Raw genomic sequence first — 23,114 nt, 5'->3', positions numbered from 1 at the left:
TTTGCAGATACCATCTATTTCATCTTCAACCTAGAAGCCCCAGAGAAAGAGATGACTGTTTCTCATTGGCACTCTTACCACACTGCTCTTAATTTTATATTTGGCTGCTGTAAATTATTGCTAGAATGTTAGGACTTTCAAATAAGACTTAACCCACTGCCTGGGAGATTCCAAGCTGCCCTTGTAAATTTAGAGGGAAGACAGCAAGTTAAAAAAAAATGTCAAGTACTTGAAGTTGACCTTTTAATAAGGACACATGGAACAAGTGAGAGGGCTTTAAGTTGGATCTCTGTGCACATTCTTCAAGTCACTCCCTAAATCCAGCAAGATTTAGGCGTAGGCAGATCTCTCTTCTTCTGCACCCCAGCTTTTGGGGGCAGCTGTGTGTTTCTTGGGTCTATGGTGGACATGGTCACCTGTCAGAGCAGTGAGACCCAGGTTTGCAGTCTACCCCCCCTTCCAACTTCTCTCTGATGAGAAGATCCTCAAAACTTTGACTTTATGAAGAGCTGCGTTAAAATTTGCCCTGTGACTCAGGGAACTCAAACAGGGGCTTTGTATCAAGCTAGAGGGGTGGGATGGGGAGGGAGGTTCAAGAGGGAGGGAACACATGTATACCTGTGGCTGATTTATATTGATGTTTGACAGAAAACAACAAAATTCTGTAAAGCAATTATCTTCAATTAAAAAAAAAATTTTCCATGAATGGGATTTCCTGCACTTCAAATCTGGGTAGCTGGCTTTGCATTGCTGAAATGCTTGACCTCCTATTAATCAACCTACCGGATTTATTTGGATTGTAGACTCGAAGCTGCTTTTTTATTTTCTCCTTGCTTAGTGTCATGTAGATAAAAATAAATTACTCCCTGTCCCCTGCCCCCAGCACACACGCACACACGCACACGCGCACACACTCACACACACTCGCAGTCTTTAGTCTTTGTGAGTTTGCCAGTGACGGGAGGTAACTCGCTTGTCAGGCCCTGGTAGAAAGGAAGCACATTGTTTCCTCCAGTCAGGGGCTGACAAAATAGGCAACCTTGATGGTTTATCTTAAAGATGTGAAAAATCAGTGACTCTCTATAATCACATGTGCTGGTTTGTTTGGGGAAGAGCTCCTTGCAGTTTAATATTTTTGATTTTATTCCACTGTGGGACACTGTGGTGGGGTGCCATCGTCTCCCTCCCAGAACCAGCGCATCAGGGATAAAGACTTATTCTCTGAAATCGCTGGGGGATGTTGCAGCCCACTGCCTTCTGAGCTGACTCTTTGGGGACTGCAGCCACAGGGAGATTCGCCCTGCACCCTCCTTGGGGGAGGCCCAGCTTCCCCACCAGCCCTACTTGGGGCAGCTCTCAGGGGTCAGATTGGCTTCTGAGGGCTCCCGATGGATGTCTCTGGAGCCTGCATTGCAGCTCCTTCCCTCCTCCTCCCCAGTCCTGCCTCCACAACCCCCTCTTCTCCAGGGCTGGCCCCAGGTGGACGCCCTGCTCTTTCATCACCATCTCAGAATCAGCTTCCCAGGGAACCCAATCTTAGACACATGTGGTTGTTTCCTTCGAAGGTGAGTTTTTCCAATCTTGAAGTTAACTTCAAATGTATCAAGACTGTGTAGTGTGAAGAAGTGATAAAAAGAGCTGAGAAATTGTCCAGTGTGTATCTCCTTTTCAGAAGGTTCTTGTATTATATGAATTGTTTAATGAGCTCCACCACTGCAGCTCCTATAAGGGCGGGGAGAAACATCATGGAATAGTGTCTAGGTTCCCCGTGATGATTAACGTAGAGTCGAGGGGAGCAGGGAGTCCAAGAAGATTGTGATTTTGAACCTGTCTGACTGAGGGAGTAAGGAGCATACACAAAGAAGCTACCCAGGATGTGCAGCTTTTATGTAATCAAAGGTGGGTAGAATACAAGAGCAGAAGAACAGCTGCTGGTAGAAACAGAGGCAGTGGCTCTTGGCCCTGTTACTTCTCTTTTATGTGACTGGGGAACTCACTTAAGGTCTCTGTGATTCAGGTTCTCATTTGTAAAATAAGGATAATAATACTTAAAATTGCTAGAGAATCTTTTTTTATTTCAAATGTGTACCAGTTATCTATTGCTGTGAATGAACCATTCAACACTTAGGAGCTTCAAACAACCATAGTTTATTATTTCTCACGAGCCTTAGTCCTTCCACATATACACACAAGATTGGTAATTTGTCTTAATCAGTTATTATCATAATTGTTGTGAAATTTTCTAATTCCATGATTCCTTCTACATTTATTAATTGGAATTCTATGGTAAAGAATAACTTTTTCAGAATGTATAACAATCTCTTTGCTCTACAGGAGAAATTAATACAACATTGTAAATCAACTATCCTTCAATAAAATTAATTTAAAATAGTAAAAAAAGAATAACTTTTTCTTCTCCCTCATTTAAATTATATACCAGCATAAATTCATAGACTCTTATTTTATTCTGTAGGCTATACTCCATTATTTATTTGAACGTTCAGTTATCTGACCATTATCATCATAATGTTCAAGCTGAACATTCTCATAAATGAAAAATTATTTTTGCAGATTTCCCATATTATTCCTGACACCATGCATGCCTAGCTTTCCCTATTATCAATATTGCTCATAAGAATGGTACATTTTTTTTCTTACCAAGGATGAACCTGTGTTGTTACTTCATAATCTCCAAAACTTCATAGTTTACATTTTTACATTAAGATTCACTCTTGGTGGTGTAAATTCTATGGGTTTTGTTGAATGTATAATGACATTTGTCCATCATTATAATATCGTGCAAAGTATTTTTACTGTCCTAAAATCCTTTTTTTTTTTCTGTCAAAGATAAGTTGACTACCTAGAGTAATGAAATTAGGAGCAAAAATAAACAAATGGGACCTAATTAAACTTAAAAGCTTTTGTACAGCAAAGGAAAGAATAAACAAAAGGAAAAGGCAACCCTCAGAATTGGAGAAAATATTTTAAAATAAACCAACTGACAAGGGATTAATCTTTAAGATATACAAACAGCTCATGCAGCTCAATATAAAAAAAACAAACAACCCAATCAAAAAATGGGTAGAAAATCTAAATAGACATTTCTCCAAAGAAGACATTCAGATGGCCCATAAACAGATGAAAATATATTCAGCATCATTAATTATTAGAGAAACGCAAATCAAAACTACAATGAGGTGTCACTTTACACCAGTCAAAATGGCCATCATCAAAAATCTACAAACAACAAATGCTAGAGAGGGTGTACTGAGAGGGGAACCCTCCTACACTGTTGGTGGGGATGTAAATTGATTACCGCCGCTATGGAGAACAGTATGGAGGTTCCTCAAAAACCTAAAAATAGAGCTACCATATGATCCAGGCAATCCCACTCCTGAGCATATATCCAGAGAAAACCATAGTTCAGAAAGATATATGCATCCTGAAGTTCATTGCAGCACTCTCTACAATAGCCAGGACATGGAAGCAAGCTAAGTGTCGCTCAGCAGAGGTATGGATAAAGAAGATGTGGTACAGATGTATAATAGAATATTACCGGACTGTAAAAAAGAATGAAGTAATGCCATTTGCAGAGAAGTGGATGGACCTAGCAGTTGTCATACAGAGTGACGTACATCATAAAGAGAAAAAATTGTCACCTAAAACTGCCTGTAGGTGGGATCTAGAAAAAAATGGTTCAGGTGAACTGATTTGCAAAGCAGAAATAGAGTCACAGATACAGTGAGCAAACTTACGGTTACTCGGGGGAGGGGGAATGGTATGAATTGGGAAGTTGGGAATTGACCTATGTACACTACTGTGTATGAAATAATGACGAATGAGAACCTTCTGTGTAGCATAGGAAGCGCTCCTCGGTGCCCTGTGTGCGTGCCAAACCCATTCAGTTGTGCCCGACTCTTTGCCACCCTGTGACTGCAGCCCACCAGACTCCTGTGTCCATGGGATTCTCCAGGCAGGAATACTGGAGTGGATTGCCCTCCTCCAGACTCAGTGCTTTATGGTGGCCTAAATGGGAAGGAAATCTAAAAATGAGTAGATATGTGTATAGGTGTAACTGGTTTGCTTTGCCATACAGCAGAAATGAACACAACATTGTAGAACAACTGTTCTCCAGTAACAAGTAATTAAAAAACTTGGCTGACTGTACTTATGGAGTCTATTTCTAGGCTCTCTGTTCTGTTCCATTGATCTGTTTGTCTGTTCTTTTGCTGGTATCACTTGGTCTTGATTACTGTGAAGTGAAGTTGCTCAGTCATGTCCGACACTTTGCGACCCCATGGACTGTAGCCTCCCAGGCTCCTCTGTCCGTGGGATTCTCCAGGCAGAATGATTACTGTAGCTTTATAGAGTCTTGAAGTCAGGCAGCATTACTTCTCCACCTTTGTTCTTCAGTATGGTTAGCTAGTCTGCGTCTTTTGCTTTTTCATGTAAACTTTAGAATCAGTTTGTTGATATCCATAAAATCACTTGCTGGGATTTTGATTAGGATTACCTTGACTCTAAAGATCAAGTTGGGAAGAACTGATGTCTTGATAGTTGAGTTTTTCTATTTATGAACATTGAGTGTCTCTCCATTTATGTAGCTCTTTGATTTCAAAGTTTTTTTTTTTTTTAAGTATTTATTTTTAAAATTTGGCCGCATTGGATCTTAGTTGCAGCATGATGGCTTTCTGTGCAGCCTGTGGGGTCTTAGCTCCCCGACCAGGGATTGAACCTGCATTCCCTGTGTTGTAAGACCGACTCAGCCACTGGACTAGCAGGGAAGCTCTGTGGATAAAAAAATTGAACCTGGAGAATTAGGTAACATGTCAAGGACAGGACTAGCAGTCTGATTTCAGAAGCCACCGGCCTGACCCCAGCTGCATGCTATGCCTGTCTGTTCCCACGGGGTTAGACGCCTGTGGCCTTCAGGAGGAGAGGGGCTGTGTCTGTCTTGTTTACTGGGTTGCCCTTAATAAGTGTTTCTTAAATGAATGAAGAAACTGAGGGCCTGTTACCACCTATAAATTCATGTCACTTAAATGGAAACTTCGAATAAGTACTCTTTTATTTTTAACTTGGAACATTTTCCCCTAGCAGTAAATAGATTTGATGAGAAGTTGGCATGAGTTAAATTAGCAGTCTTTGTTTAGTAACTTACATGAAAAAAGTCTGCATCGTTTTAATACTAATGGGTCAGTTAGGAGTCCCAGCTCACCCCTGATGTGACTAATGCCTTCCTTTTCTCTGTCATGAGTGTATGAGAAATGTTCATTAGGAATGAACCTCAGCTTCCTTCTGTACACTGTATAAAGTGTCCCTCAAACGTGTATAACCTTAAAACAGGAGCAGCAGCAACGCTGACACCGAAAATGAACGTGGAGAAGAGAAGCAGAACTTAGTTTTTAGGGAGAGGTTCATCCACTGTTAACCTTTTGATCTTAACTCTTTGGCACAAGGATATGTAATAATCTCTCAGGGGTTCTGGGCTTTAATAAAATTGTTTTGGCTTGGCTAAATAAATTTGTGATTTTGTAAGTTTATGGTACCCTCTATATCCTAAAGAGTATTAGGAGAGTCTTAATGAGTTTTATGTTATATCATCATATTCAAATTATGACTGTTTTCTTCCCTGTTTTCCTTTTTAGGGTCTTTCAAGACACTTATTCTTCCATCAGTAAGTATTTTAAAAATTTAAAATTTATTGAAATTTATTAATTTCTTAAAAATATACACTGTGTCAGTGAAATAAATAAATTCAGATTTTATTGGCTTTCGTATTGATTTACATGCCTTGTGAGTTTGGCTTGAGTTCGGTTCCACCTTCAGATTATTTAAGAATAATATTTCTCCAGGGAGATTGGTTATTAGCATCTTCAGACTCATAGTGGAGATTTTCCTCCTGTAAGATAGAGAACGTCACTGAGGGGACTGGCCTGGACTATTCACACAGGGACCTGGGTGGGTTTGGTCCTGCTTCTGCCCTAATGAGCACAACAGTCTTGGGTGTGTCATTATTGCTTCCTCCCAGTTTCTTTGTCCTGGAAAAGGGCAGTGCCTCGCTGAACAGAATTGCTGCTTGAGGCAAAACAAACAAACAAAAATCAGTAATTGATACTGATCCTATCTTTGATTAAAATTTTGATTGTTTTTGTTTCATAATTTTGTATTTTTTTTGCTATTTATTATTGAGTTTTTTGCTATTCTTGAGTTTTTTGCTATTATTATTGAGTTTCTTGATTATTGAGTTTTTTGGCACACTCTTAAATTTTGCACCTGAGGCAAGTGCCTGGCTCACCTCACCATGGTCCCAGCCCTGGAGAAGGGGATAAAAGTGTAGCCTGATTCATAGAGGCTACCTTGGAGGTGAAATGAGGTATAGACATGCTGTGGCATCTGCTGTAGCAGTGGGAAGAGTTATTCTTTAGTTTGAGAGAGTCAAGAAACCTGGTTATTCAATGCTGCTTGTGAACTAGTCCTACTTCTCATAGCTTTGATTTGGAAGTTTGTCCTTTACAACTGTTTTCTTTTGGAGCGTCACACATTTAATGTATAGTTAAACACAGCATCCACTTTTCTGGGACTAGATGTGTCACGACTTTGACCTTGACACATTACACACTTATGTAGGGTCAGCATCTCCCGATAAGCCAGGTTCTCCATTACCTCTTGAAGGTTGCTTATCAAGCACATTCAGAAATCACATTCATTTTGAGGGGGAGTTCTTAGAGAATGGGCTTCCCTGGTGGGTCGGTGATAAAGAATCTGCCTGCATTGCAGGAGACCTCAGTTCAATCCCTGGGTCGGGAAGATCCCCTGGAGAAGGGAATGGCAACCACTCCAGTACTCTTGCCTGGAGAATTCCATGGACAGAGGAGCCTTGTTGTGGGGGGTGGGGGTGGGCTACAGTCAGTGGGATCACAAAGAGTTGGGCATGACTGAGTGACTAATACTTTCACACTTTTCACACTCTTAGAGAATATAGTGCTCCCAAACAGTTCTTTCCTGGAGTAGGAAATGGCAACCTGCTCCAGTATTCTTGCCTGGAAGATTCCATGGACAGAGGTGTCTGGTGGGCTACAGTCCATGGAGTTGCAAAGAGTCAGACACAACTGAATGGCTGAGCACAAACAATCTGTTATAAAAAGTCCTTGATCTTGTTTAGTCTCTAAGTTGTATCTGTCTCTTTGCCACCCCATGGCCTGCAACATGCCAGGCTTCCCTGTCCTTCACTGTCTCTGGAGTTTGCTTAAATTCATGTCCACTGAGTTGGTATTGCTATTTAGTTATCTCATCCTCTGCCACCCCCTCCTCCTTCTCCTTCATTTTTTCCCAGCATTAGGGTCTTTTCCAGTGAGTTGGCTCTTTGCATCAGGTGGCCAAAATATTGGAGCTTCAGCTTCAGCATCAATCCTTTCAATGAATATACAGGTTGATTTCCTTTAGGATTGACTGGTTGGATCTCCTTGCAGTTCAAGGGACACTTAGAATCTCCAGCACCATAGTTCGAAAGCATCAATTCTTCAGTGCTCAGCCTTTTTATGGTTCAACTCTCACATCTGTACATGACTACAGGAAAAACTGTAGCTTTGTCTATATAAACCTTTGTCATCAGTGTGATGTCTCTGCTTTTTAATACACTTTCTAGATTTGTCATAGCTTTTCTTCCAAGGAGCAAGTGTCTTTTAATTTCATGCCTGCAGTCACTGTTAAAATCATGGCTGCAGTGATTTTGGAGCCCCTAAAAATAAAATCTGTCACTGTTTCCATTTTTCCCCCATCTATTTGGCATGAAGTGATGGGACCATGAGCTTAGTTTTTTGAATGTTGAGTTTTAAGCCAGGTTTTTTACTCTATTCTTTCACCCTCATCAAGAGGCTCTTTAGTTTCTGTGTGCTTTCTGCCATTAGAGTGGTATCATCTGCGTATCTGAGATTGCCAATATTTCTCCCGACAGTCTTGATTCCAGCTTGGCATTTCACATCATGTACTCTGCATATAAGTTAAATAAGCAGTGTGACAATATACAGCCTTGACATACTCCTCTCATAACTATTATATTTCATACCTAGTATGTTTGTACTTACTTACTAAGAAATATACGCTGTAATAATAGAAAGTAGGGGCAGGGGAAGTGAAGGCATAAGTAGACAGAGTGGGGTTAAAAAAAACCTAAACTTAATGACAATAAGGTAGTAGACTGTGTTAATACGACCTCAGATGTTAGGTACTGGCTCCTCATGCCCGTGTCCCTAACTCTGTTGAAAGAGTATTACAATGAGAAGATTAAAATAAATCCTGTGTGACTTAATTGTCTGATAGCAGAAGGGGGTGAGATTTAAGCTCAGGAAGGACAGCTTGAAGCACAGTAACTGCTTTCCTCAAAGAAGTCCACAGCTGCACTGGCTAGAGGGTGGTAAGACTGGCAGGAGTAGGCGTGTGGGTGGGACCAGAGCACTTGGGCTGGGATTCCAGTAACCCCCCTCTAAACTGTACTCATCCCATTTATCATTAGCTGCAAATTTCACTACTGTTATTCTTTAAATTAAAAAAAATTTTTAAGTTTATTTTTGGCTGCCCTGGGTCTTTGTTGCTGCACGCGGGCCTTCTCTCGCTGCAGCGGACGAGGGCTGCGGTCTAGACGGGGTGCGCAGGCCTCTCTCTGCACTAGCTGCTCTTGTTGGGGGCACAGGCTCTGGAGAGGAGGCTCAGTAGTTGCGGCACGCAGGCTCAGCTGCACACAGGCGTGTGGGATCTTCCTGGACCAGGGATCGAACCTGTGTTCCCCGCCTTGGCAGGGGGTTTCTTAATCACTGGACCACCAGGGAAGCCCTACTCTTATTCTTTAAAGTCTTAACTATGTGAAATACTCACCCCAATATCTCATATTTGTCTGTAACATTTTTTTTTTGTTGTATGTAGATATAACAATTACCTGTTGAAAATTTTACTAGAGCTTGTATTTAGGACTAGATCCTTTTTTAGTAAAACAGAACTTTAAAGACTTAGTCATAAAGTGTCTGGGAAAATTTGATAATGCTTGGCAAAAATAGAAGGTTCTGCATTTTTATGAGTTTTCGATGAAAATAGACCTGTCTTTAAAAGCGTACTTTTATATAATATTTAAAATTAGTTTTTAAAGTTCTCATGAATTTTTGCTGCAAAATATGAATATTTTGGCTGTATTGAAACATGTGTTTTTAATATTTGATTTTAATATCTGACTGGCTCATTGTTTCTGCTTCTGATATAGTAAAATCAGCCTTCAATAAGAAGTAAATAAAAAAAGCAATTTATGCTTAACATAAAGGTTGTTTTTTGTATAAAATATGCTAGAAAAAGTTTCTGTTATTCTCTGTGTAATAAAACTTAAAATGAGGGAGTGGCTTTTAAAATTAAAATGCTTAAAATTTTAAAATTTTATATTGGAGTAGAGTTGATTTACGATGTTGTGTTAGTTTCAGGCATACAGTAAAGTGAATCACATATGCATATGCATATATCTAGTCTTTTTCGGATCTTTTCCCATATAAATTGTCACAGAATATTGAGTATAGATCCCTGTTATACAGTAGGTCCTTGTTGATTATCTATCTTACGTATGAAAGTGGAAATTGCACAGTCATGTCCGAATCTTTTTGATCTCATGGACTGTAGCCTGTAGCCTCTGTTCATGGAATTCTCCAGGCTTGAATACTGGAGGGGGTTGCCATTTCCTTCTCCAAATCTTCCCAACCCAGGGATCGAACCCAGGTCTCCTGCATTGCAGGCAGATTCTATACCAACTGAGCCACTCAGGAAGCCCCATCTTGCATATAATAGTATGTATATGTTAATCCCAACCTCCTAATAAAATTAGAATGCTTTTAATGTTTAATTACTAATATATTTTAAAACAGAAACTATCATCCTAAGTTTCTCAATTTTATTTAGAAAGTTATTTGAAATTGCCCTTACTTTTGGAAACTGGAGTTATTCGTGAAATAAAGTAGTATTAAATACTCTTGTGTTGTCTCAGTTTCCTTAAGACAGTTAATCTTCCAGAGAAGGTGAGATGGTTTTAGATGGGCCAGATTAGAATCAGGAATCCATTTATTGTCCATCAGGAACTTTCTGAGCATTCCTCTGTCGTGTATTCTGGGTGGAGAGCTGTCATCTGCCTGGAGAGTTTGTGTTGATGTATACCCAGAATAGACAGCGTAACTGAGAATCAACAGTGCTCAACTCAGGTGCTGGTTGATATTCTGTTGATCTAAGTCCTGGGGAGTATACACCCCCAGCCTCTCGTCCAGCCGTCAGACAGTGTCTGTCTCTGGGAACCACGTCTTTCCCCAGTACTGCGACTTCAGCTGAACACATAGGATCCAAAATCTCTGTAGGTAAATAATTGGTTCTTGTGTAAGAGATAAGGAACCCCTTTATTACCAGGCCTGGGAATTCTTTTCAGTAATTGAGGGAGAAGGCGGGAGGCAGTTTACCAGGAGATTCAGGAGGTTTACTACCTTTGATCCTCACCACCATCCGAAGCAGGTTACCACTGAGTGTGCGGGCCTGGCACAGGGAGACTCTTTCATGAGGACTGCCTAACATCGCCAGTGTTTTCTCCAGTATCCTATCACTATGTCCCTCCACTGTTACCAGTGGAGGGCCAAGGTCTGTACTGACACCCGAAGTGACAGTGACAGGTGACACCCTGGGCCGTGTAGGAATGCCCCCCGGTTCATGGGGACACCCCAGATCCATTCTGACAAGTCCATATTGTCATCTCTGACTTTCCAGCCCTAGGATCAGCCCCGAGGCTTTGAGGATCCTAAATTGCCCAAATTTTACGTATGAGGAGGTGGGATTTCTACCAGGCGAGATTTGAAAAAGAGAATTAGGGTAACTGAAAGGAGCAGAGAGTCAGTACTGTCTCCTCTTGTGTATCAACTCCCCGAAGGAGGATGGAATAGAAGGCAGGAAAAGTCCTTGGACACCTTTGTGTCACTTCTAATTCTCTAACTCTTTGACTCTTCATGGTTAATAAGTCTTTAGTTGCAGGCCTCTGCATCATTAATTTGGTATAAGTCTTTAATCCACTGGGGCTTTCCTGGTGGCTCAGATGGTAAAGAATCTGCCTGCAATGCAGAGACCTGGGTTCGATCCCTGGGTTGGGAAGATTCCTCTGGAGAAGGGAATGGCAACCCAGTATTCTTATCTGGAGAATTCCATGGACAGAGAAGCCTGGTGAGCTACAGTCCGTGGAGTCACCAAGAGTTGGACACGACTGAGCCACTAATACTACTTAAATCTACTGTCTGTCCTGGGGCCTCTGTGCCACTAAAAATGATACCCAAATCATGGAGAGACGTTCCATCTAATCCCATATTTTTAAAGCATGAGCTGTTTATAAATCTGTGGCATATCCAAGCAAATGATATGCTGGCTCCTGGAATATATATTTTCCTGCTTACCTTCCCTTGTGGCTCAACTGGTAAAGAATCCACCTGCAATGTGGAAGACCTGGGTTTGATCCCTGGGTTGGGAAGATCCCCTGGAGAAGGGAAAGGCTACCCACTCCAGTATTCTGGCCTAGAGAATTCCATGGACTGTATAGTCCATGAGGTCACAAAGAGTTGGACATGACTGAGCGACTTTGACATGTACTCTTGGGTACATGCTTACAGTATTGAACACTACGTTTAAAAGAATCTGAGGACTGAAGCATCATGTGAGAGAATAGTATAGGAGGATGCAAGTGCTAGGCTAGGTTCTCAGCCCCCTTGGGTGTACATCTTTGGTTTGTGTTGAATTCCAAGCTCGGAGGTGCTCAGTGAATGTTTATTAAAGGAAAGCAAAACTCAGTACTAGAGATCATTTGAGGGTGATATGACTGTTTCTCCTAACAGTTTATTAGACTTCCCTGGTGGCTTAGACGGTAAAGCGTCTGCCTATAATGTGGGACACCCAGGTTCAATCCCTGGGTCAGGAAGATCTCCTGGAGAAGGAAATGGCAACCCACTCCAGTATCCTTGCCTGAAAAATCCAATGGACAGAGGAGCCTGGTAGGCTGCAGTCCATGGGGTTGCAAAGAAGCAGAGCTGGACACGACTGAGCGACTTCACTTTCATTCACAACAGTTTATTATGAAAATATCAAATATCCAAAAAACCTGAAAGACTTTCAAAGTGAACAGTCTTGTAGCTACCACTTAGAGTCTACTGTTAACGTTTTACTGTGCTTGCTTTATCACATATTTAATCTATCTACTCATTTCTCCATCCATGAATTCATCTTATTTTTAAAATGCTTTTCCGCATAAATTGCAAACATCGAAACTTTTCTCCCTGTCGCGTCGGTGGTTCATCACGTTTCCTTCATATTCTTATCCGTGTTCCTGGCTTTTTGGTGGCTGCTATTGCTGGAGACTCTCCTCAGAGCCCTCTGTGGGCAAATCTTATTTTTTCCCAAAGGAGGCAGAACGTCATTTCAGAATCTCAGGTTTAGGAATATGAAGATGAACTACAAGTCAGGTGTGCTAGTTATCTACTGCTGTGTAACCTATGGTCCCCAAACGCTGGTGTAAAACAGTCAGAGAATTTTATTACTTCCCACAGTTTCTGTGGGTCGGGAAGCAGGCGGCTGTGTAGCTGAGAGGGTCTGATGTGGGATCTCAGGAGACGGCACTTCCCGTGTCCGAGTCGCTGATGTCTGCAGGCGTCCCCGGGCCTGGGGGGCCCCGGGAAGGCCGCTGTTCATGCGGCTGGCAGGTGGGCTGTGGCTGTTGGCCTCTGTCCTTCCCCACGTGGGCCTCTCACGGGCCTCTTGAGTGTCCTCATCGCATGGCAGCTGACTTCCCCCAGAGCCTCGGATCCGAGAAAGTGAGAGCCAGGCAGAGGGTATCTGGTCAACGACGCAGCCTCATTCCACTCCTGAGGAGCAGGTCACTGGAGATTTAGGCTCCCACTTTTGCAAGGAGGAGGGTCAAAGAATATTTGGATGTGTTTTTTTTTTAAAAACTTTTTATTTTGTGTTGGACTATAGCCGATGAACCACCTTGTGACATTTTCAGATGAACAGGAAAGGGACTCAGCCATACATACACATGTTGGATACGTGGATGGATTTCTCCCCCAAACTTCCCTCCCAACCAGGCTCCCCCATAACGTTGAGCAGAGTTCCATCTGCTGGACAGTAGGTCCCTGTTGGGTTTCTGTTTTAAATATAGCAGTGTGGACATATTTTAAAACCACCACACGAAGGCTCTTGTTAGAGTATATAGCTCATCCTAGGTCTGAATTCAGCCAGTGACCTGGAGCAACTTCTTTCATTTTTCCAAGCCCCCAGGTTCCTGGTTGTAACCTGGCATTTGTTAACAGCATCCCCTTGAAGGGTTGTTGTGAGTGGAACGACACAGCGTGTGTAAGTTGCTGAGTGTGGCTTCTGGCCTGTCAGTGCTAGAAGGTAGGATTTCCACTAGTGACAGAAACAGTAACAATATCTTAATGCCATCAGATGGACCAGGACTATGGCGCGATGCACAAGGTGGGGCAAGGGAGTGCCTCTTGGCACAGGTAAGAGATCCTGGAGAGAGAATGGCAAGAAGACCAGTCTTGTGCAAATGTGCCTTTGGGCTGCCTCAGACAGGGCAAGGCACGGAAGTGAATGCTGAAGGGTGTTCTGACTCACAGTGACTGTACGTGCAGAAGAGTTTGTACTTGGAATAGGAAGTCAGAAGGTGACTGCTGACAGGCCTGTGGGGCGAGGCTCCTGCAGTCCAGGAACCTTGAGAATTAACTACAGAGCAAACTCCAGGATGTTGAAAGAGGGAAAACAAATTTTTTAATTGTGGTGCCCAGGAGTGGCACATTTTTCAACATTGCAATTACTTTTGATAATACTATATATTTAAAACTTCAATTCTAACTTACAATTAAAAACATTTTTGAGGTAAAACGATGAGACCTTGATACATATGATGTCTTTTTTTTTTTTTTCCCCCTAGCTACCTCTGAACAGTGCCGATGAGATGTATGAGCTCCGTGTCACCGGACGTGCCCAGGATGAGATTTTATTCTCGAATAGTACGCGCTTATCATTTGAGACCAAGAGAATGACTGTCTTCATTCAAACAGACAAGCCCCTATATAAACCAAAGCAGGAAGTGAAGTTTCGTGTTGTTACACTCTTCTCTGATTTTAAGCCTTACAAAACCTTTTTAAACATTCTAATTAAGGTGAGTGCCAGGTGGAAATGAAACTGGGGGTTCAGGCCATCTCATGGAGCTCTCTTGGAAGTTCTGCTGACATTGTTGGTCCTGGGACGACTGAGGAGTCACGTGGCTAAGCTCCCTTCCTGACGTGGGGACGGTTTCCCTAGGTAGGGGATGGTAGAGCATGGGTTAAGAGCTCAGGCTCCAGAGTCAGCCTGCTTGGGCTTTGGTCCCAGTTTCTTCATTGATTAATTCATTTGCCAAACATTTGTTAAACCTCTGTGACCTCGATACAGAGGGTGAGTCCTTGCTCACACTGATCTTATATCCTGGTGGGTAGTGGACAAATAATAAATTAACATACAAATATATATAAAAAGGAATAAGTGTATGTATGTGTCAAAGAGAGGGAAAGACCTTGTGTTTGCTGTTTTCAACAGAGTTGTTAGAGAAGTCCTATTGAAACAGAGACCTACAGGAAATAGTAGACTCTACAAACAGAGGGCATGGCATATGCAAAGGCCCTGTGGTAGGAACTTGTTAGGGCCATGAAGGGAGTGAACTACCAGTGCACTATTTCCCAGGAAGTGAGGGGACAATATTAGGAGATAAGTCAGGTATGAGTAGGTTGACTGGAGGAGGGGCTGTATGGGATTTTCTTGGCTATGATATGGACCTTGGATTTTACTGTGAGGGAAATGAAAATTCCCTGCAGAATTCTGAGGAGAGGAATGGTACGATTTGACTTCACGTTTTAGAAGGATCGCTCTGTGCTCTAAGAAGTGCTTAGATGTGCTCGCTCTGTGACCTTCAGGAAATGAATCAACATCTCTGATTCTTGGTTTCCTTATTTGTAAAATGCGTAAAAATAATAATACTTTTGTGAGGATTATGTGAGGTGGCTCAAGTAGAGCATTTAGAACTGTGTCCAGCACATAGAACATGCTCACTAAACATTAGCTATAGGAGCCCCTTCTGGCAAGAAGTCTTTGGCCTCTGCTGCTGGAACACTCCAAGCTCTGAAAGCAGTGTGGTTAGCAGACTGAGTGCTTTCTGGTGAGAACCAGGCTGAAGATGGCTGAGATCCAGGTGGACCTGGTTTTCTACATGTAAGCCGAGGAGAATATTAGACATTTGATCAATGGCATAGAAATAGGGTGAGCAACTCAACCCAGTTTTCTGGGACTCTCTTCAAGCTAGGATACGTTTGTAGCGAATACCACATGGGTTGGCATGTTCGATGCATGTTTCTTGAATGGCACTGGTATTATTTCAGAATTTGCAGCTCTGTGAATTTCTGCCTTTGCTGTGTTGGAATAAAGCAGGTCGCCATAGTGAACAGCATTTCTAAATTCATGTAACTTTCTAAATGGAGTTTATGGATGCCATTCATACTGTCCTTCATCCTTTGTCCACAAATACCGAACGCTCTGTGTAAAAGGAGGATTCAGAAGCGAATGTCTGTCTGTGTCTGGTTGTTTGCATTAGATCTGCTTGTTTTCTATCTCAGTTGAATAAAAGTCAGCCCTGGATAAATGGTCTGTTCCAGGTGTTAACCCAGAAGGAACCCTGCTGATTCTGTTCTGTGCATTCGTTGGGCTCATCTCTCAGATTTTGGACTTGGCCTGACACGTTCGTCTTTCCTGGAAGCGCATGGAGAGAACTTCCTCTTGCTGCTTCTGGTTCTGAGGGATCCTGCTGGCCTGGCTGGTGGGGGGCTTTCTTGGTCAAGTGAAGTGAAAGTCGCTCAGTCGTGTCCGACTCTTTGCGACCCCATGGACTGTATAGTCCGTGGAATTCTCCAGGCCAGAATACTGGAGTGGGTAGCCGTTCCCTCAGTCCATGGAATTCTCCAGGCCAGAATACTGGAGTGGGTAGCCTTTCCCTCCTCCAGGAGATCTTCCCAACCCAGGGATCGAACCCAGGTCTCCTGCATTGCAGGCAGATCTTAACCAGCTGAGCCACAAGGGAAGCCCTGGGGAGGAGAATTTAGACTGAAATTCTACCAGGAACCCACGGTGTTTGGGACCCTGCCCTCCTCCCTCTGAAAACAGTCCTTTGGGCCCAGTTCACCAGACTGTGATATTTCCTACATTTTTCTTGGAAAAATTTCCCAGAAAAAAGTAGGTCTTTAGTGTAGTGAGAGCCCCTGATGTGGACCACGTTGTACTTGCTAGCACAGCGCGCCCTGCAGGCGAGTGTGGAGAATGCATCTTGGATCTACACGAGGCCAACTGTTGGGGGCCCGTGTTGCCCAGCCAAGAATGACTCACTGTAGGATGTACCTAAAATATTGACCATCATAGCATATTCAGGCACTTCGGTGTTTTTCTGGGATCATTGGTTATTTCCCCTGATCTACTGACTGGCTTTCTCAGGAAGCAAAGGGGCTTCAGGGGCCTATTTACGGTAATATAAGCCTCTTCCTCCTAATTCTGGCGCCTCCAACCAGTTTGTCCTTACACAATGGAAATATAAGTGTCTTGGACAGTGTGACTGGGGGCTTCCCAGGTGGCTCAGTGGGTAAAGAATCTGCCTGCAATACAGAAGACACAGGAGATGTGGGTTCGATCCCTGGGTCGGTAAGATCCGCCAGAGAAGGGAATGGCTACCCACTCCAGTTCTTGCCTGGAGAATTCCGTGGACAGAGCTCTGAGCCTGGAGGGCTACAGCCCATGGGGTCACAAAGAGTCGGACGTGACTGAGGCGACTGGGCACAATAGTGTGATGGTCACCGGCTGGCAGTTTTCTACCCTGGCTGCCCTTCCTCATGAGGTTGTTGCTTCTGGAACAGGTGGATGGTCTTGTGGGCATGGCGGCTGGCCTGGGGTCCATCCTGTCTGTGGCTGTGCTCTGAAACTTTGGCCTGGAGCAGTGGTGGCAAACCCAGAACCTCATCCTTGGCCAGAGGAGGGGCCACCACATTTCTTTAATTCTACGTGCTAGACACTTAATGTGTGTGTGCGCTGTGCTCAGTCATGTCCAACTCTTTGCGACCCCATGGATTTAGCCCACCAGGCTCCTCTGTCCATGGGATTTTTCAGGCCAGAATTCTGGAGTGGGTTGCCATTTCCTTCTCCAGGGGATCTTCCCAACCCAGGGATCGAACCTTTGTCTCCTTCACTGGTAGGGGGATCCTTTGCCACTGAGCCACCTTGTGCATAATCCGGGACTCCGGAGAGTGGCGGAGATCCACGCCCTCTCTAGCCAGGGTGAGTTTATTGCTCGAGAGGGTGTGGCACAGGCAGCAGGCCCTGTGCTGCGCAGAGGAAGCTGACGGAGAGCCTGAGCCGTGCGGAGGTGACTCAGAGAGCGCGGGGGACCACTCTCCCTGCGTCTCCAGCCACATGACTCTTCCGTCTGCCACAGGGCCGCTGTTCACATCACACTTCGCTGTGCTGGGTGCGTCCCAGTGGAAGTGGAAGCGTCCCATGTGGAAGTGACCACGTGCAAATGCTCTGCTGTGGTGCACCTGTTCAGATCCTCCTGGGAGGACCTCTGGCCTTTCTCCATTCTCCATTCTCGTGTCTTCCTGGTTGGTGACATGCCCAGGTCCTAGACTGGCCTGGGAAATGAGAGAGGTTTATCTCATTCACACGCAACCCTCCAGGTCCTCTAGGTCATCGAAGCCTTCAGTGTGGGTTTCCTTTGTTTGTAGGGCTGTGGGAAAAATGGGTACCTTCACCAAAATAATACATCAGTGGACTGTACGCGTTTCTTTGCCTACATTTTCAGCAACCCGGGGAATTCGTTTTTCTTTTTGTCAGTGTGACAGAAGAAAAATGGCCTTTCATTGTTTTCACTTGCATTTCCTTAATTATTTGACAGCATGTATTTATTAGCTTTCTGTATTAGCTTTTCATTTTTGATCCTTTGAGCTCTGGGTGTCACGCCCTGGCAGTGGGTGGGAGAGCCAGCTCTGATGGCAGTGCCTGTGCCAGGGCTTGCCAAGCGTGGTGACCTTCTGATTCTTGACCTGCTTGTGGTCTTTTGTTTTAACAGTTGGTTTCTGCCTTACTAGACCACTTACTCAGTGGTCAGCATTGTTCTCACCCTGACTTTCACACTGTCTCCTGCTGGAGGAGAGAGATTTCTTCTGACCCAAACTCCACCACGAGTCAGAGCATAGGAATTAAAAATGGAGAAATATTTGATCCCTACTGCCAGGAGTTCATAGTCCAGGGAACAGAGAAACACCAAACCCAAAAGTAACAAGGACAAAAGCACCAAAAAACCTAGATAGCGAGTGAGAGCCTTGAGCACTAATCACATGTCAAGAAGGGTGAACTCCGGATGTCCTGAGGTTTCTCCAGGAAGTGGTGGCTTCTGCCTGTTGGAGGCATGTGGAGAAGGGAGACTTTGGAGCTCATTTCAGCAGCTGGACAAGGAAGGGAGGGCCTTCCGTGCATCAATTGTAGAGGCTTAGGTACACTGGCATTTGGAGCAAATTACAATCAAATCTGTGTGTTGGGAGGAAGATGTGCCTAGAACAGTAGCTGGGGTCAGCTTACTGAGCCCTGTAAACTGCAAGGGCTTCCCTGGCGGATCAGCGTGCCCAGCAGGAGGTTCATATTCAGTCCCTGGGTCAGAAAGATCCCCTGGAGGAGGAAATGGCAACCTGCTCCAGTATTCTTGGCTGGGAAATCCCATGGACAGAGGAGCCTGGTGGGCTATGGTCCATGAGGTTACAGAACAGGTGGACATGAGTTAGCAATACCCAACAACAAACTATGCAAAGGAATGTAGCTCTCATTCTGTAGGCAAGCAGGAATCATCGTTACTTGGCGGTCTAGTGTTGTGCTTATAGCCAATGTTTATTGTGACACGCCAGGAGCTGTGCCAGGCGTTTCCGCCACCGTGCCTCGGTCTCAGGTTTGTGTTTGGCAGCGGGGAAGATGCATTGGCGGGGCCAGACTAGGGGAGAGAGATGAGCTGCAGCAGTTAGAAAATGGTGGCTGAATGTGAGGATGGAAAGGAGGAGACAAATTGCAGAGATGTGAAAGGGACAGGGCTGGGGTTGGGTTGGATGGATGTTGCGCATGGGGACGTGGTCTGGGAGAGCCTGGGAAGACTCAGGTGTTTTTCATGCATTCTCCTGGTTAAGCACCTTCGTGACATACTTTTGTTGAATCAAAAGGCACATAGGTTCGAAGCCTCAATTTCATCATGTGTTGGTGCCCTGACATTAGACCAGCTATATATGGCTGAGGGCTTATCTAACTTCTCAGGGGGCTGCTTTTCTCAGCCATCATGTGAGGCTAATCTGACTCTGGAGGAGAGTCATAGTGACTGAATGATGTGTGAGTGGTCGTGAGAAGGCTGAGTGCCAGACACACGGGGCCTCTTATCTCCACAGTGGGATTTTATTTTACAGCAAGAGCAGCAAGCATGGGTTTGGAGATGGACATGTTGTAGTGTTTCATGTGGAAGGAAATGTGGTGCCCAGAACTAAAAGGCAGAGCAGAATAAAGATATGCTCAGGAGAATATGATGAAAAAACTAACTTTTATTTGCCTTTTTTGGTAGTATTTTTGTTGTTATTCAGTTGCCAAGTTGTGGCTGACTCTTTGCAACCCCATGGACTAAAGAATGCCAGGCTTCCCTGTCCCTCACCATCTCCCAGAGTTTGCCCAATATGGAGCTGGCATTTTCCAAGAGCTCCCCCATCTTGCATGTGCCTGGGGGTACTGCGGGACCTTATTTATAACCAGGTAGGATCCACATGTCCATGGCGGGTTTTATATAGTTAACATACATGATTTTCATTGTAGGATCCGAAGTCAAATTTGATCCAACAGTGGTTATCAGAAAAAAGTGATCTTGGAGTTGTTTCTAAAACTTTCCAGTTATCTTCCCATCCAATACTTGGTGACTGGTCCATCCAAGTTCAAGTGAATGTGAGTATACATACATACATTTTGTAGGTGGAGGAGGGGAAAGTTAAAATGTTTTAAATAAATCTGGTGGGGAATGTATCTCTAAAGTCATTTATTTCAGTTAACAGAAAAAATATTAATATGAGTATCTAGATAATTTAAGTGATTTATTTTTAATTTGCTGTTGTTATCAATGGGTTAGCCTGTCTTGTAACATATTGGAGTTTTAATCATGTTCTTTTTATGTAACATTTGAAGGTTAAAACATTTCATATTTTAGTATAAAGCTGATTAAATGTTGTTTATTGTACTTAGTTATTGCACTCATTGAGTATTTTAAAACTAAGTAATGAATACATAGCTATGATTTGGCAAATCTTATGTCAGAATGATGACTCCTGATGAGAGTCATCTTTGTTTTAAAAATGCCATAGACCTGAGACTTAGAGAATGAACTTATGGTTGCTTGAGTGGGGAAGGATGGGGGGGAAGGGATAGTTAGGGAGTCTGGGATGGACATGTACACACTGCTATATTTAAAATGGATAACCAACAAGGATATACTGTATAGAACAGGGAACTCTGCTCAGTGTTATGTTGCAGCCTGGATAGGAGGGGAATTTGAGGAAGAATGGATACATATGCATGTATGGCTGAGTCCGTTCACTGTTTACTTGAAGCTATCACAACATTTTTAATCATCTAATGTTGTTCAGTTGCTAAGTCGTGTGTAACTCTGGGACCCCACGGACTGCAGCATGCCAGGCTTTCTTGTCCTTCATCATCTCCCAGGGTTTTCTCAAGTTCATGTCCATCAAGTTGGTGATGCCATCTAACAGTCTCATCCTCTGCCACCCTCTTCTCCTTTGGCCTTCAATCTTTCCCAGCATCAGAGTCTTTTCCAGTGAATCTGTTCTTCACATCAGGTGGCAAAGTATTGGAGCTTCAGCTTCAGCATCAGTCCTTCCAATGAATATTTAGGATTGATTTCCTTTAGGATGGACTGGTTTGATCTCCTGCTGCCCAAGGGACTCTCAAGAGTCTTCTCCAGCACCACAGTTCAAAAGCATCAGTTCTTTGGTGCTCAGCCTTCTTTATGGTCCAACTCTCACATCTGTACATGACTACTGGAAACACTGTAGCTTTGACTGTATGGACTTTGTGGACAAAGTGATGTCTCTGCTTTTTAATACATTGTCTAGGTTTGTCATAGCTATACCCCAATGCAAAAAAAAAAAAAAATCTCCAGTGACCTTAGACAGCTGCATCAATCTTCTGTTCCCCATCCTTCTTTCCGTCTGGCTCCTCCACCTGCTTCCCGTGTTTTCTGCCAGCTCCCCTGCTCTGAGATCTGCAGCCTAGGGGCACTAGAACGCCATCCACGTCTCTGCCGCAGGTTTTCTCTGGAGCATCACTCGGTGGTGTTTGAAAAGTCATTGAATTTTTTCTGATTTTTTTCTTTGGAATTTATTAAAATATATATAAATTCACAAGTAGGAGCTTTAAAAAATAGGGCTGTTAGAATAGGGCTTCTCCCTTTTGGCGTTACAGTAAAAAATTCTTTGTTGTGGAGTCGGCTTGTGTCCTGTTGGACGTTTAGCAGCATCTCTGATCTATACCTGCTAAACACCAATAGCTTCTCCCCCTCCAGGTCGTGACAACCAGAGATGTCTACAGACAGATGTCCCCTTTGAAAAATATCCTTTCCCTTCTCCGTTGGAGAGGGCTTCCCTGGTGGCTCAGATGGTAAAGAATCTGCCTGCAATGCGGGAGACCTGGGTTTGATCCCTGGGTTGGAAAGATTCCCTGGAGAAGGGAATGGAAACTTGTTGGGGTCCTTTAATGGACCGGAACCTGGTGGTACGGAGTCGACGATAAGAAAGTAAAAGAGAGAAAGGGGCTGATATTCCCTGGTTTATGCAGAGGACCAATAAAGCCCTTGACACAGGACTTGCATCGCTCACAAAGGCACCAGGCGCCTTCTCGAGGGGGTGGAGGCACAAAGTGCCTTCTCGAGAGGGTCTTAGAAGCCCAGGCAGGAAAGTGAGCACGACGGTCTCCACGCTCCAGAGAATCAGCCAGAAAGAGAGAGGGAGAGAGAGAGACAAAAAAGACACGGGGACCTAAGCTCTGATGGAGCAAAGGTGCTTTAATGATTTTCCTATGAGTATATGTAGGCTGTGGTACAAGAAACTTCTTTCGGGAATGATAGAGATCAGAAAACCAAACGTACAGCAACCGTTACCAAGGGAACAAGGGGTAATGTTAGTCACAAGGTCAGGAGGCAATCCATATCTCAAGAAAGGAGAGCAAGACTAAGCAGTTTTGTCCTAAAGAGAATGTTTACTAAAGGAGACCCAAGCCTGCCTCACACAATGACCTCAGTCCCTGGGAGCAGCGTGCTGTTCCGCTTGAAGAGGGCCAAAGGACTCATGAGAGACAGCACGTAGGAACCCTCCCGTCAAACACTCCCTGACAGAAGCTCAACTCCAGTATTCTTGCCTGAAGAATTCCATGGACAGAGGAGCCTGGCAGGCTACAGTCCATGGGGGTCACAAAAGAGCCAGACACGAGTGACTTACTAATGCACACACACATTCTCCATCCGAGAACCACTTTATTAGAAGGAATAATCATTCATTAGCATGCGAGCTGAGGGAAGAGTACCAAGTACTTATTTTAATTTAAAATTTAATTTTAATTTAATTAAAATTAAAATTAAATTTAATTTAAATTTTAATTTAAAATTTAATTCAAAAATAAAATTAAAAATAAAATAAAAATTAGTTAGCATTTTTTTTGGAGGGGCCACGTCTGAAAAGCAGAACTAAGTCCCCTTAGTCAGCACACAGTTTTGGAGCATCTGCCTGGGGGTGAAGTGCAGGCTAGGCTCGTGGCGAGGCTGTGCCGCAGAGGAAGCCAGAAAGCCCGGAGGGAGTTGTGGGCAGAGAGCGGGGCGGCGAGCTCTGAGTGGCACAGACGTTTGAGCTTGTAGAGAAGGAGGTCAGGGTAGGTGTTCCGTGAGATCTGGGCAAGAGGAGGGTTTG

General features: G+C 43.8%; 1 protein-coding gene across 1 annotated transcript in view; it reads left to right on the top strand.

Moving 5' to 3' along the window:
- The window catches only part of CD109 (CD109 molecule), a 137,505-nt gene that overhangs the window by 18,084 nt on the left and 96,307 nt on the right, over positions 1-23,114 (top strand). Inside the window, exons 3-5 of the mRNA XM_070480792.1 lie at positions 5,649-5,677; positions 13,985-14,215; positions 19,963-20,088. Of these exons, the coding sequence (XP_070336893.1) occupies positions 5,649-5,677; positions 13,985-14,215; positions 19,963-20,088 (386 nt within the window). The remainder of the gene's footprint in view (positions 1-5,648; positions 5,678-13,984; positions 14,216-19,962; positions 20,089-23,114) is intronic.

This window comes from Odocoileus virginianus, chromosome 19 (assembly GCF_023699985.2).
Source record: "Odocoileus virginianus isolate 20LAN1187 ecotype Illinois chromosome 19, Ovbor_1.2, whole genome shotgun sequence".
NCBI classification, from domain to species: domain Eukaryota; kingdom Metazoa; phylum Chordata; class Mammalia; order Artiodactyla; family Cervidae; genus Odocoileus; species Odocoileus virginianus.
This window is presented reverse-complemented; position numbering and strand designations above follow the sequence as displayed.